Source organism: Malaya genurostris, chromosome 3, assembly GCF_030247185.1.
Source record: "Malaya genurostris strain Urasoe2022 chromosome 3, Malgen_1.1, whole genome shotgun sequence".
Classification (NCBI taxonomy): Eukaryota; Metazoa; Arthropoda; class Insecta; order Diptera; family Culicidae; genus Malaya; species Malaya genurostris.
Window position 1 is genome coordinate 62,133,338 of NC_080572.1, and position 12,931 is coordinate 62,146,268.

The 12,931-nt window shown below is 38.3% G+C and overlaps 3 protein-coding genes across 3 annotated transcripts; 2 read left to right on the plus strand and 1 right to left on the minus strand.

Annotated features, from left to right (window-relative positions):
- The first annotated feature begins 5,119 nt into the window (after window positions 1–5,119).
- On the plus strand, window positions 5,120–8,089 carry LOC131435853 (protein Rae1-like). Its single transcript, XM_058604089.1, has 2 exons — window positions 5,120–6,626; window positions 6,683–8,089. Exons 1-2 carry the CDS (start codon window positions 6,315–6,317, stop codon window positions 7,058–7,060), a joined length of 690 nt encoding a protein of 229 aa, XP_058460072.1. The 5' UTR covers window positions 5,120–6,314; the 3' UTR covers window positions 7,061–8,089.
- A 119-nt stretch (window positions 8,090–8,208) lies between these two features.
- LOC131435852 (protein Rae1-like) lies at window positions 8,209–10,152 on the plus strand. The gene is made up of 2 exons (XM_058604088.1): window positions 8,209–9,267; window positions 9,324–10,152. Exons 1-2 carry the CDS (start codon window positions 8,956–8,958, stop codon window positions 10,092–10,094), a joined length of 1,083 nt encoding a protein of 360 aa, XP_058460071.1. The 5' UTR covers window positions 8,209–8,955; the 3' UTR covers window positions 10,095–10,152.
- LOC131435854 (NADH dehydrogenase [ubiquinone] 1 beta subcomplex subunit 3) lies at window positions 10,138–10,899 on the minus strand. The gene is made up of 2 exons (XM_058604090.1): window positions 10,771–10,899; window positions 10,138–10,575 (listed from the first exon to the last, which is right to left on the minus strand). The coding sequence occupies exon 2, from the start codon at window positions 10,551–10,553 to the stop codon at window positions 10,227–10,229; it is 327 nt and encodes a 108-aa protein (XP_058460073.1). The 5' UTR covers window positions 10,554–10,575; window positions 10,771–10,899; the 3' UTR covers window positions 10,138–10,226.
- Window positions 10,900–12,931: the final 2,032 nt, after the last annotated feature.

Sequence of the window (12,931 nt, forward strand, 5' to 3'; positions counted from 1 at the left end):
AATCCCTTCTGTATTCACCTTAAATAGGGTTTAGCAGATTGTTTGGCTTCCTTTGGGGGGTACCGAATTTACTTCTGCTTGTACATACTGCGAGTCGTTCTGCATTCTTCCGGGAGTGCAGAATGGTGTCGCTTTTGTAAGATCTCTAAATCCTCTCGGGGGTTGGAGGTTTTATTAACAGCAGACTGTTCGAGATCTCGTAGAGGTTCAGAATTTCCTTCTGCTTCCACTAAATGTGATCCTCAGCAGATTGTTCAGCATCCCTTAGGGGTGCAGAATTTACTTCTGCTTTTATGTGTTTTTGTGTCGTAAATTTTTCCCATCCTCCTAGTCCAACCCTTACCATTTCCTTTCAATCCTTCCCTCTTATATATCGGGAAAATGATGCTAAACACAAATTGATGGCAAGGCACAAATCTCCAAATATCAAGGGGAACGTGCCATTTGAGCCAATTTGTTCTGATTCCTGATTCCTGATCCAACAGGTTTTAACTTTTAAATACCTCGGGGTGTGGTTCGATTCCAAATGCACGTGGGGAGGACACATTAGGTTTCTGATAACAAAATGCCAACAAAGAGTAAATTTTCTTCGAACAATAACAGGATCTTGGTGGGGTGCTCATCCGGAAGATCTAAGAAAATTGTATCAGACAACGATACTTTCAGTGATGGAATATGGATGCGTTTGCTTTCGTTCCGCTGCAAACTCTCATATTATCAAACTGGAGCGAATTCAGTATCGTTGTTTGCGAATTGCTTTAGGGTGCATGCATTCGACACATACAATGAGTCTTGAAGTTCTGGCGGGAGTTCTTCCATTAAAAGATCGATTTTGGGAGCTTTCATCACGCCTGCTAATAAGATGTGAGGTGCTGAATCCCATGGTAATTAAAAATTTCGAACGACTAGTCGAGCTTCGATCTCAAACAAAATTCATGACAGTATATTTTAACCATATGTCACAGGAAATCAACCCTTCAAGATATATTCCTATCCGTGTCAGCCTCCTAAATGTCCCTGACTCAACTTTATTTTTCGATACATCCATGCAGCGCGAAGTGCGTGGAATCCCGGATCATCTACGTTCGACGGAAATCCCAAAAATATTTTCAAGTAAGTTCAGGCATATTGACTCTGAGAAAATGTTTTACACGGACGGATCGCGAATTGAAGAAGCGACAGGGTTTGGTATGTTCAACAATAATGTTTCGGCCTCATTTAGGCTTCAAGAACCTGCATCTGTTTATATAGCAGAGCTATCAGCAGTTCATTATAGTTTGAGTGTAATCGTCACATTAATTCCAAACCATTATTTCCTCTTCACAGATAGTCTGAGTGCAATTGAAGCCATTCGCTCAAACATGACTGGCAAGACTGAACCGTTTTTCCTGGGCAAAATAAAACAGTGCCTGAACGACATATTGAACAATAATTATCTAATCACTATAGTCTGGGTCCCGGCTCATTGCTCCATTCCTGGCAATGAAAGAGCCGATATTTTAGCCAAACGTGGTGCTATTGAGGGTGAAATTTATGAGAGACCAATTGCTTTCAACGAATTCTATAGCTCGTCACGCCAAAGAACACTTGCCAGCTGGCAAGCTTCTTGGGATAAAGATGATCTGGGTCGGTGGATGCACTCAATTATTCCGAAAATATCGACAAAGGCATGGTTCATGGGACTGGATGTGAGTAGAGATTTCATTCGTGTGATGTCCAGACTCATGTCCAATCACTACACGTTAGATGCACATCTCCTTCGAATTGGGCTCTCCGAGACTAATCATTGTGCTTGTGGCGAAGGTTATCGAGATATTGATCATGTCGTTTGGACATGCGTGGAGTATCGTGATGTCAGATCTCAACTAATAAATTCTTTGCGTACCCAAGGTAGACTATCCAATATCCCAGTTCGAGACATTCTTGCTTGTCGTGACCTTTCATACATGAAACTTATTTATCATTTCATAAAGAAAACTGGAGTTTCAATTTAATAAAGGCCCCTTTCAAGACTTAGTTCTGATCCCAGCTGCGTCCATGAGTTCAACCAGTAGCTAAATTAGAATAAAAATAATGTAATGAAACAAACAAACTCGAAACAGTTTATGAAATTATTAACAAAATGTCTGAAAATAACAGCTTATTTTATAATTTATAGAAGTTAATCGTTTGGTTCAAATAATATTTCCGAGTAGAGTGTGTGTGTAATTAATGACGAGTTACCTAAGATGATATTTAAGTAATAAGAGAATATGTTTTAATAAATGCAAAACGTTGTGACTATGTTAGAATTAAATTAGGATAAGAATATTATGTAAAAGTGATGCTACGGCGAAGGAAAACTTATGTAAACTGCCTTAAGAAATAAACGTATTTATGAAAAAAAATAATTGCCATCAGAGGCGATACAGCGATTATAGCGATCTTCCAACTTTTCGATACCATTTTTGTAGTACGATTTGTCCTTTGCCTCAAAAGGCCTATTTTAGTTTCAGCGATTACCTCTTCATTGCTTCTAAATTTTTTACCAGCGAGCATTCTCTTGAGGTCTGAGAACAGGAAAAAGTCACTGGGGACCAAATCTGGAGAATACGGTGGATGAGGGAACAATTCGAAGCCCAATTCGTTCAATTTCAGTTCAATTTTCATTGTTGTTTTTGATCGATTGTGAGCTCACGCGGCACCCATTTTGCACAAAGCTTCCTCATATCCAAATATTCGTGAATAATATGTCCAACACGTTCCTTTGATATCTTTAGGGTGTCAGCTATCTCGATCAACTTAACTTTACGGTCATTGAAAATCATTTTGTGGATTTTTTTCACGTTTTCATCGGTAACAGCCTCTTTTGGACGTCCACTGCGTTCATCGTCTTCGGTGCTCATATGACCAGTACGAAATTTTGCAAACCACTTACGAATTGTTGCTTCGCCCGGTGCAGAGTCTGGATAACACTCATCAAGCCATTTTTTGGTATCGGCGGCACTTTTTTTCATCAAAAAGTAGTGTTTCATCAACACACGAAATTCCTTTTTTTCCATTTTTTTTCACAATAACAAAAGTAGCTTTACTCAAAATGCAATATCTCACAAACTAATAATCAGACAGCTGTCAAATTTATACACGTATCTTTTGAAGGTTGGTACTAACTGAAAATGGTATGGATTTAATTCTAGTGGCGCCCTCTCATAGAAACGATACGAACTTTTCAGCCGATCTGTTAGTGTATCAATTGGAAAAGATTTGAGATCGATTTAGGAAATTTTGTACGGGTTTTTACCCTTTTCAATGATGGTATAAAATTTTTAACGCACTTTAGCCTATATTCCCGGATCCGGAAGTCGGATCCGGACGAAATTCAGGAACGTAACCCGGTGAACGACCGCAACTAGGTTGAAGCCGGGTATAAATAAACGATAAAAAAAAAGAAATTACGTATGGGACCAAAGGACCTTTCATATAAACTATAAGAAAAGTTAGAACACATAATTTCTTTTTTTTTTGCGCATTTTACCCCATAACTCCGGAACCGAAAATCGGGTCCAAATAATATTCAGGAATTTTTTATGGGATCTCAAGACCTTTCATTTGAATCTAAGTTCGTGAAAATCGGTTCAGCCATCTCTGAGAAAATTGAGTGACATTTTGTGTCACACACACACACACACACACACACACACACACACACACACACACACACACACACACACACACACACACACACACACACACACACACACAGACATTTTGTGATCTCGACGAACTGAGTCGAATGGTATATGACATTCGGCCCTCCCCAGTAAATCCGAACATCGGACGCATCGTGCAGCTTTTGATTGCGTTTCGTGCTTACATAGTGTATCGGTAGAACAAAAGAGTGAAGAAATACCAAAGCAGAGAGCGGATGTCTGATTCTGGGGGGATGGGAGATATCGGGGTTGGATTTCCCACTCCGAACATAGGGTTAGAGTTTTTCTGGCCCTAAGAGGAGAATGACCTTAAGGTTAAAGCCTCTATGATCGAAACAAAAAATGTATTTCACACCCTATCCGGGAGACGTCGGCTCGAAAATGCCTTGTTTGATGCTCCTTCGCTCTGTTCCTATAGCGATACATAATGTAAACATAAAACTTTTTTAGGTCGACGCGGTTGATGCAAATGGTGCAGAATTGTCCGATGGCGGGCCGATCGAAGTGCTACGATCGGCCCCATATCGTGCACAATCGGTCCGATAATCGGACCGATGATCGGACTTATGCAGGTCGACGAATTTCACTGGGGAGCGGATGTCTGATACTCAGGGGATGGGATATGTCAGGGTTGGATTTCCAACCCCGAACATAGGGCCAGAGTCTTTCTGGCCCTAAGAGGCGAATGACCTTAAGGTTAAAGCCTATCGTGCTCAATCGGTCCGATAATCGGGCCGATGATCGGACTTATACGGGTCGACAAATTTCACTGGGTCCAGGCCTTGGATTTGTCTATAGCTTAATGTACAATAAATTCAATTTGAATATCACGTGAAAAAGGATGGGGCAGATACGGAACAGTTGCCCTTTGAATTCTGTTCGGGTAGACATGGGTGATGTCGTAATGAGATGCGCTGCGATGACCGATGCAAATGTTGCACGAATGTCACGTTGATTTGTTGCAGCGATGATGCTACAGTTTTTTTTTGATAGATCGATGGTTATTTTCCGACACTGAAAAAAATCTTGCAAAGAAAATTCTAATATCAATTCTTCTGTCAAAATTATTTCCAGGGGCAAAATAAACCCAAATAACTTGCCATCCCTCAAAATTTGAAATGGGCCGCAGTTTTTTGACTACTCGACACAAAATAACCACTCAAGTGTCAGATTTTACCCAAAAGTTAAAATTAACTGCGAAATGGTTCACAGCCTTAGTGTTTCGAAATAGTGAAAACTTTGATCTCAAAATTATTCTACAATTGCAATTCGGTGATCATAAGGAGAATTTGAAGCAAAAATTATGTTTTATTTACAATACTTTCTATATTAACTTTTTGATGTATAAGAAAACTACACAGAAATGTTTTTTTTTTTCAAAGAACTGAAACATTTTTTACAAAGTAGAAAATAACTTCTCGCCTGTCAGATTTTAACCAAAATTAAAAATTATTAGCGAATTGGTTCACTGTCTAATTTGCATTAGACGAATTGTTGTTCGTTTACTATTTAAAATTAGATCTTCCATAAATTACCATTGAAAGTGAGATTTGATCGGGAAAATAGTGAGCAGTTTTATGCAAAAAAAAGATAACTGAAAATTGAAATCTCTTTTCGAAAGCAGCCAAGAACCCATCTGTCATTATTCATTTTGAAGAAAGTTAGTTAAGGGAAAAAAACGTACAATGAAAGGGAGTAAAATGTTAAACAGCTGGATGAATAGGAGCTAAATGAAAGCTTGTCATAATAGTAAATGAAATAGATAGTTTTCTCGTTCATCTGGTGACAAATTAGGGTAACAGAGGTATTTTGGCCACTTCATATATTTTGGCCCACCTAACAAACTTTATCGATTTTATCGGATTTTATCCATGTTAAGTAACCCATGTTGCATCAATTTGATGTCTATCATATTAAATTGCCTATTGCGGAAGGGTTTTTCAAAGATATCACAACATTTGGTGGATATTTGTACAAAGTGGGCCAAAATAAAATCAATCCTAAAGTGGGCCAAAATACCTCTGTTACCCTATTACCCGAATAAGTTAATAAATTTCACTTCGCCGGAAGTAAGTAGTTTTGAAATATAAAGCGTAAAATACTCCCCACTTGAAATATTTAAAGATTCACATTGCTACCCCTCAATAAATTTTTTACGTATCCGTCAGCAAATGCACGCACCGTCAGCGTTGCCAGGTCATTTTTCCAAAAATCTGTCTCTGATCGGGCTTCTTTTTTAATGAACAAAAAAAGGTCTAACCATCTATCGTATAAAGGCCAAAAGCGTGAAGATCTGACGAAATCTGAGGAAATTTGTAAAATCTGGCAAAAGATCTGGTTAGTTAGAGTGTCTGGCGCCACGAGAAAAATCTGGCATTTACCACATAAATCTGTCAACCTGCCAACGCTGCGCACCTTGCCGTGTCGCTGTCAGTTCGCATCATTTATATTACACAGCTTTATAAAAAACGTTCTGTGCTCTCTTCTGCGCAGCAAAAGTGTATTGTTAAATGTGTTGTTGTTAAATATTACCCATTGTTGGCCGATCTGTTTCTGCTAATTGGTAAATCTGAACAATACAATTCACTAAAGCAGCTTTGTTTCAGGAGAGCTGACTAAAAAACAATGTTCGGTACCCCGACCATCGGCGCAGCGTCCGCCTTCGGGCCAACCACGACGGCACCGTCAAATCCGATGAAAGATTTTGAAGTAACTTCCCCACCGGAGGATACCGTGTCAGCGATGGAGTTTAGTCCAGCTACTCTACAGCAGAATTTTTTGATTGCCGGTAGCTGGGATTGCAGTGTGCGATGCTGGGAGGTTGAACAAAGCGGCAAAACGGTGGGAAAATCAATCAAAACTATGGGCGGTCCCGTTCTTGATGTTTGCTGGGCAGACGATGGCACTAAAGTGTTTATCGCGTCCGCCGACAAACAAGTAAGCGATGAAAAGAAAACAAAATTGTCACATTTACTAAACTGTCGATGTTTTAGGTTAAATGTTGGGATCTGGCATCGGATCAGTTAGCGCAGGTGGCACAACATGATGCTCCGATCAAAACTTGTCACTGGGTCAAAGGAACCAACTATACATGTCTGATGACCGGTTCGACTGAACCGTTTTTCCTGGGCAAAATAAAACAGTGCCTGAACGACATATTGAACAATAATTATCTAATCACTATAGTCTGGGTCCCGGCTCATTGCTCCATTCCTGGCAATGAAAGAGCCGATATTTTAGCCAAACGTGGTGCTATTGAGGGTGAAATTTATGAGAGACCAATTGCTTTCAACGAATTCTATAGCTCGTCACGCCAAAGAACACTTGCCAGCTGGCAAGCTTCTTGGGATAAAGATGATTCGGTCCGATAATCGGGCCGATGATCGGACTTATACGGGTCGACAAATTTCACTGGGTCCAGGCCTTGGATTTGTCTATAGCTTAATGTACAATAAATTCAATTTGAATATCACGTGAAAAAGGATGGGGCAGATACGGAACAGTTGCCCTTTGAATTCTGTTCGGGTAGACATGGGTGATGTCGTAATGAGATGCGCTGCGATGACCGATGCAAATGTTGCACGAATGTCACGTTGATTTGTTGCAGCGATGATGCTACAGTTTTTTTTTGATAGATCGATGGTTATTTTCCGACACTGAAAAAAATCTTGCAAAGAAAATTCTAATATCAATTCTTCTGTCAAAATTATTTCCAGGGGCAAAATAAACCCAAATAACTTGCCATCCCTCAAAATTTGAAATGGGCCGCAGTTTTTTGACTACTCGACACAAAATAACCACTCAAGTGTCAGATTTTACCCAAAAGTTAAAATTAACTGCGAAATGGTTCACAGCCTTAGTGTTTCGAAATAGTGAAAACTTTGATCTCAAAATTATTCTACAATTGCAATTCGGTGATCATAAGGAGAATTTGAAGCAAAAATTATGTTTTATTTACAATACTTTCTATATTAACTTTTTGATGTATAAGAAAACTACACAGAAATGTTTTTTTTTTCAAAGAACTGAAACATTTTTTACAAAGTAGAAAATAACTTCTCGCCTGTCAGATTTTAACCAAAATTAAAAATTATTAGCGAATTGGTTCACTGTCTAATTTGCATTAGACGAATTGTTGTTCGTTTACTATTTAAAATTAGATCTTCCATAAATTACCATTGAAAGTGAGATTTGATCGGGAAAATAGTGAGCAGTTTTATGCAAAAAAAAGATAACTGAAAATTGAAATCTCTTTTCGAAAGCAGCCAAGAACCCATCTGTCATTATTCATTTTGAAGAAAGTTAGTTAAGGGAAAAAAACGTACAATGAAAGGGAGTAAAATGTTAAACAGCTGGATGAATAGGAGCTAAATGAAAGCTTGTCATAATAGTAAATGAAATAGATAGTTTTCTCGTTCATCTGGTGACAAATTAGGGTAACAGAGGTATTTTGGCCACTTCATATATTTTGGCCCACCTAACAAACTTTATCGATTTTATCGGATTTTATCCATGTTAAGTAACCCATGTTGCATCAATTTGATGTCTATCATATTAAATTGCCTATTGCGGAAGGGTTTTTCAAAGATATCACAACATTTGGTGGATATTTGTACAAAGTGGGCCAAAATAAAATCAATCCTAAAGTGGGCCAAAATACCTCTGTTACCCTATTACCCGAATAAGTTAATAAATTTCACTTCGCCGGAAGTAAGTAGTTTTGAAATATAAAGCGTAAAATACTCCCCACTTGAAATATTTAAAGATTCACATTGCTACCCCTCAATAAATTTTTTACGTATCCGTCAGCAAATGCACGCACCGTCAGCGTTGCCAGGTCATTTTTCCAAAAATCTGTCTCTGATCGGGCTTCTTTTTTAATGAACAAAAAAAGGTCTAACCATCTATCGTATAAAGGCCAAAAGCGTGAAGATCTGACGAAATCTGAGGAAATTTGTAAAATCTGGCAAAAGATCTGGTTAGTTAGAGTGTCTGGCGCCACGAGAAAAATCTGGCATTTACCACATAAATCTGTCAACCTGCCAACGCTGCGCACCTTGCCGTGTCGCTGTCAGTTCGCATCATTTATATTACACAGCTTTATAAAAAACGTTCTGTGCTCTCTTCTGCGCAGCAAAAGTGTATTGTTAAATGTGTTGTTGTTAAATATTACCCATTGTTGGCCGATCTGTTTCTGCTAATTGGTAAATCTGAACAATACAATTCACTAAAGCAGCTTTGTTTCAGGAGAGCTGACTAAAAAACAATGTTCGGTACCCCGACCATCGGCGCAGCGTCCGCCTTCGGGCCAACCACGACGGCACCGTCAAATCCGATGAAAGATTTTGAAGTAACTTCCCCACCGGAGGATACCGTGTCAGCGATGGAGTTTAGTCCAGCTACTCTACAGCAGAATTTTTTGATTGCCGGTAGCTGGGATTGCAGTGTGCGATGCTGGGAGGTTGAACAAAGCGGCAAAACGGTGGGAAAATCAATCAAAACTATGGGCGGTCCCGTTCTTGATGTTTGCTGGGCAGACGATGGCACTAAAGTGTTTATCGCGTCCGCCGACAAACAAGTAAGCGATGAAAAGAAAACAAAATTGTCACATTTACTAAACTGTCGATGTTTTAGGTTAAATGTTGGGATCTGGCATCGGATCAGTTAGCGCAGGTGGCACAACATGATGCTCCGATCAAAACTTGTCACTGGGTCAAAGGAACCAACTATACATGTCTGATGACCGGTTCGTGGGATAAGACGCTAAAATTCTGGGACACCCGAACACCGCAACCGATGATGTCGATTCAATTGCCTGAACGGTGTTATTGCGCAGATGTCGACTATCCCATGGCCGTAGTGGGTACTGCCGGACGACATGTCCTCATTTACTCACTGGAAAATAAGCCGACTCAATACAAGCAGCAAGAAAGTCCACTCAAGTACCAACATCGTACCGTTTCCATCTTTCGGGACAAGAAAAAAACTCCCACGGGCTATGCACTAGGATCAATCGAGGGACGTGTGGCCATTCAGTATGTAAATCCAATCAATCCAAAAGATAATTTTACATTCAAATGTCACCGGTCAAACGGTTCTAACGGCTACCAGGACATTTATGCCGTCAACGATATTGCGTTCCATCCGATACACGGAACATTGGCCACTGTTGGTTCTGATGGGACATTCAGCTTTTGGGATAAGGACGCCAGAACCAAGCTCAAGTCTTCGGAAACAATGGATCAATCGATTACCAAGTGCTGTTTTAATGCAAATGGCCAAATCTTTGCCTACACCGTGGGATATGATTGGTCTAAAGGACATGAGTACAACAACCCTCAGAAGAAAACGCACATCTTTTTGCGTTCATGCTATGAGGAGCTTAAACCACGAGCCACTAGTTAAAAGATCAGTGCTGTGAATTATCGCTGATAGAAATAAACCCAAATTCGCTAGATCTAAATCATTTACATTAGTTATTCTTTCTCAATCCGAAAATTCAAACAAAAACAACCACCGTGTGACAGTTCTGGGACTTCAGTGACCGCCATGCTTGCCATGGTCCCCATGACCATTATGAGCGTGATAGTCTACTCCGAGAGCGTACTCCAATCCGATGGTGGCAACGAAAGCAGCAAATCCAAGTGGAAAGCCTTTGAATAAAAATCGAACCAACCGAACTCGATGGGTGGACCATTCTTTGACATCGTAGCGCCACACTTCATTTCTTAGCCAAGGATCCTTCAAACCACGACGCGCCAGTGCACGTTCCACTTCGACCAGTTGCGGAACATCCGACACCTTGTAGATCGAAGCGTCCGGAACTTTGTAGGGTGGACCGTGATGGTGATCGTGACCGCCCATGTTGTGTACTACTGGCAGTTATCTGGAAAATATTTCCACGATTGTAGTAAACAAAAATACAACCTAAATAGCAATTCGTGCAAGCTTATCGTTACATAATTTTGAAAAAGACAAACAACACGAAATGCATTTGGTAACTTATCAACAAAATGAATTATTGCGATTGATTAAAATTCATGAAATATAACTATTTCCCTTAGATAGAAGAAACACCTACTGAATCAAATCTTTAACAAATTTTCTTTCAACCAGTTTAGAACACTTGCAGAAATAATGACGGCACGACATTCAACAAAAAATGTGTGAATGTCAAAATAAAACTTTAATAAGGGATAGCACACAAAACAGAGATGCCATTTATACAAATTTATCTGTATTATACAGATTTTTACATGCACATACAGATTTCATACAGAATACTGATTTTGTACAGGTTTTTTAAACTCAATACAGATTTATACAGATTTTTAAGAAAAAGATGAAAGAATAAAATAATTTTGTTCGTCAGAGCTCTCTTTGGTAGTAGTGATGAGATGAGAGTTTTGTAATCAATCGACGAATCACAAATTGATCTTAAAATCTTTAAATTGTATTGATAGTTTAAGTTGAGCGCTGAGATCCTACATCAACTCACCAAGCCAACATTTTGAAAGTATATGAAATTGAAATTATGTTTTGTGGATTCTGATTGGTGATGAAAATTTTAAAGCATTTAATGTCGTCGTTGTAGAATGATATGAATATTGAGCACTCATTCAATTTCTCATTATAGAACCATAGTTTTTTGGAATAACATTACCTCAACAAATTTTCATTATAAATATTTCGATTTTATAGTGGATACAGATAAATACAGATTTTTCATTCTGGGTAATACAGATTTTCTATGAAAAAATCTGGCAGCTCTGACACAAAACTCGAATGACATTTCATGATGGCGAATATAATATCAGCTGTTTTTCACAGAAGGGCGAATCTCACAAAAGTAAACAAATCGAATTTCTCTCACCCGAGGGGCAATTCATTACTATCAGCGGCCCTTACACGTGACAATATTATTGTAAATCCAAAGTATTGTAAATACCATCAATCACATTGACTTGGTAACTTGAGTCCGCGTTTTTCGAAATAAATCAAGCGTTTGAAGATTTCAATATTGCAACTGAATATTGAAACAGTGAGAGAAGAGGTCATTGTACATATTTAACTGTTTTCTCTCTGGAGAGAAAGTATTGTAGGATTGATAGCAGTTTTGATTTTTTGACAATATTTTCATCAATCCTATGAGGTTTCCACTACACGATCAAAAGTATTGTCAATACTCCTTGATTGATTGCATCACGATATTTTGTTGTTGATAAAATGCGAAATAATTCATAAGTATCAAAATTGCGTTTCAATACGCGAAAACACAAAATACGTTTAATGCATTTATGAATACGTCAACCGCCCCTCGGATTCACACGTGGCATCCGCCAATTATCACCGGCATTAAACGATTACGGAACAATAATATTAATTGTAAGCAATTCATATGAAGAGACGTCACGTTCATGGAACATTTTGACGTCTGGTACTGGAAAAATATCCGACTAAAAAAAATTAGAGGGTTGTATGCAAGACACGACCGATCACGGTTACATTGAAAATGAAATAATTCTGAGGTACCCATAATAAATACAAAAATAAAGATGATGATGGACTCACTAAACAGAGACAAATTATAAACTTACTCTACTTTTAGTGTTTACATTTTTTGCGAATGATCAAATTGACAGTTAGATTCTTTCAGATCAATTGATTCTACTCTATTTTGATGCCTTCAACAAATTTTTACATTTAAAAACTTTTTGGAAAATATTCTTTAAATGAAAGTCAATTATGATGATTTCAAAGTTACTTAAAAGATCAATTTTGGATACGAACAACCTCAAGATATAAATTTGGACGAATGAAACGATTTTATATCATAATAGTTTCAAAGACAGCGAAGGCACAAACCAAATCATTTTATAAACAGCGATTAGAGGTTAAATATTTTGATCGAAAAATGTGAACGTGAAAAATGTGAATAGCCGTCAACCAATAAACTCAGTAATAGTGTAATTTTAATTATTCTTCGTTAAAAAGCGTCGATAATCTTCGGAAAGTGTCTGGAAATAGAGTGGCAGTAATACAAGGAAGAAAATATGTGACACAGTCCGCAGACCATATTTTGTTACTTTAATTGAATTTCACTTTCGCATATTATAGAACCAATGCATACGCAATCATCTTGATTTTGTTCACAACATTGTCATAGTTACAACGCATGTAGTGATGATAATTTAACTGAAACTAGCGGTGACCTGAGTTTAGTAAGGATTCAAATGATACAT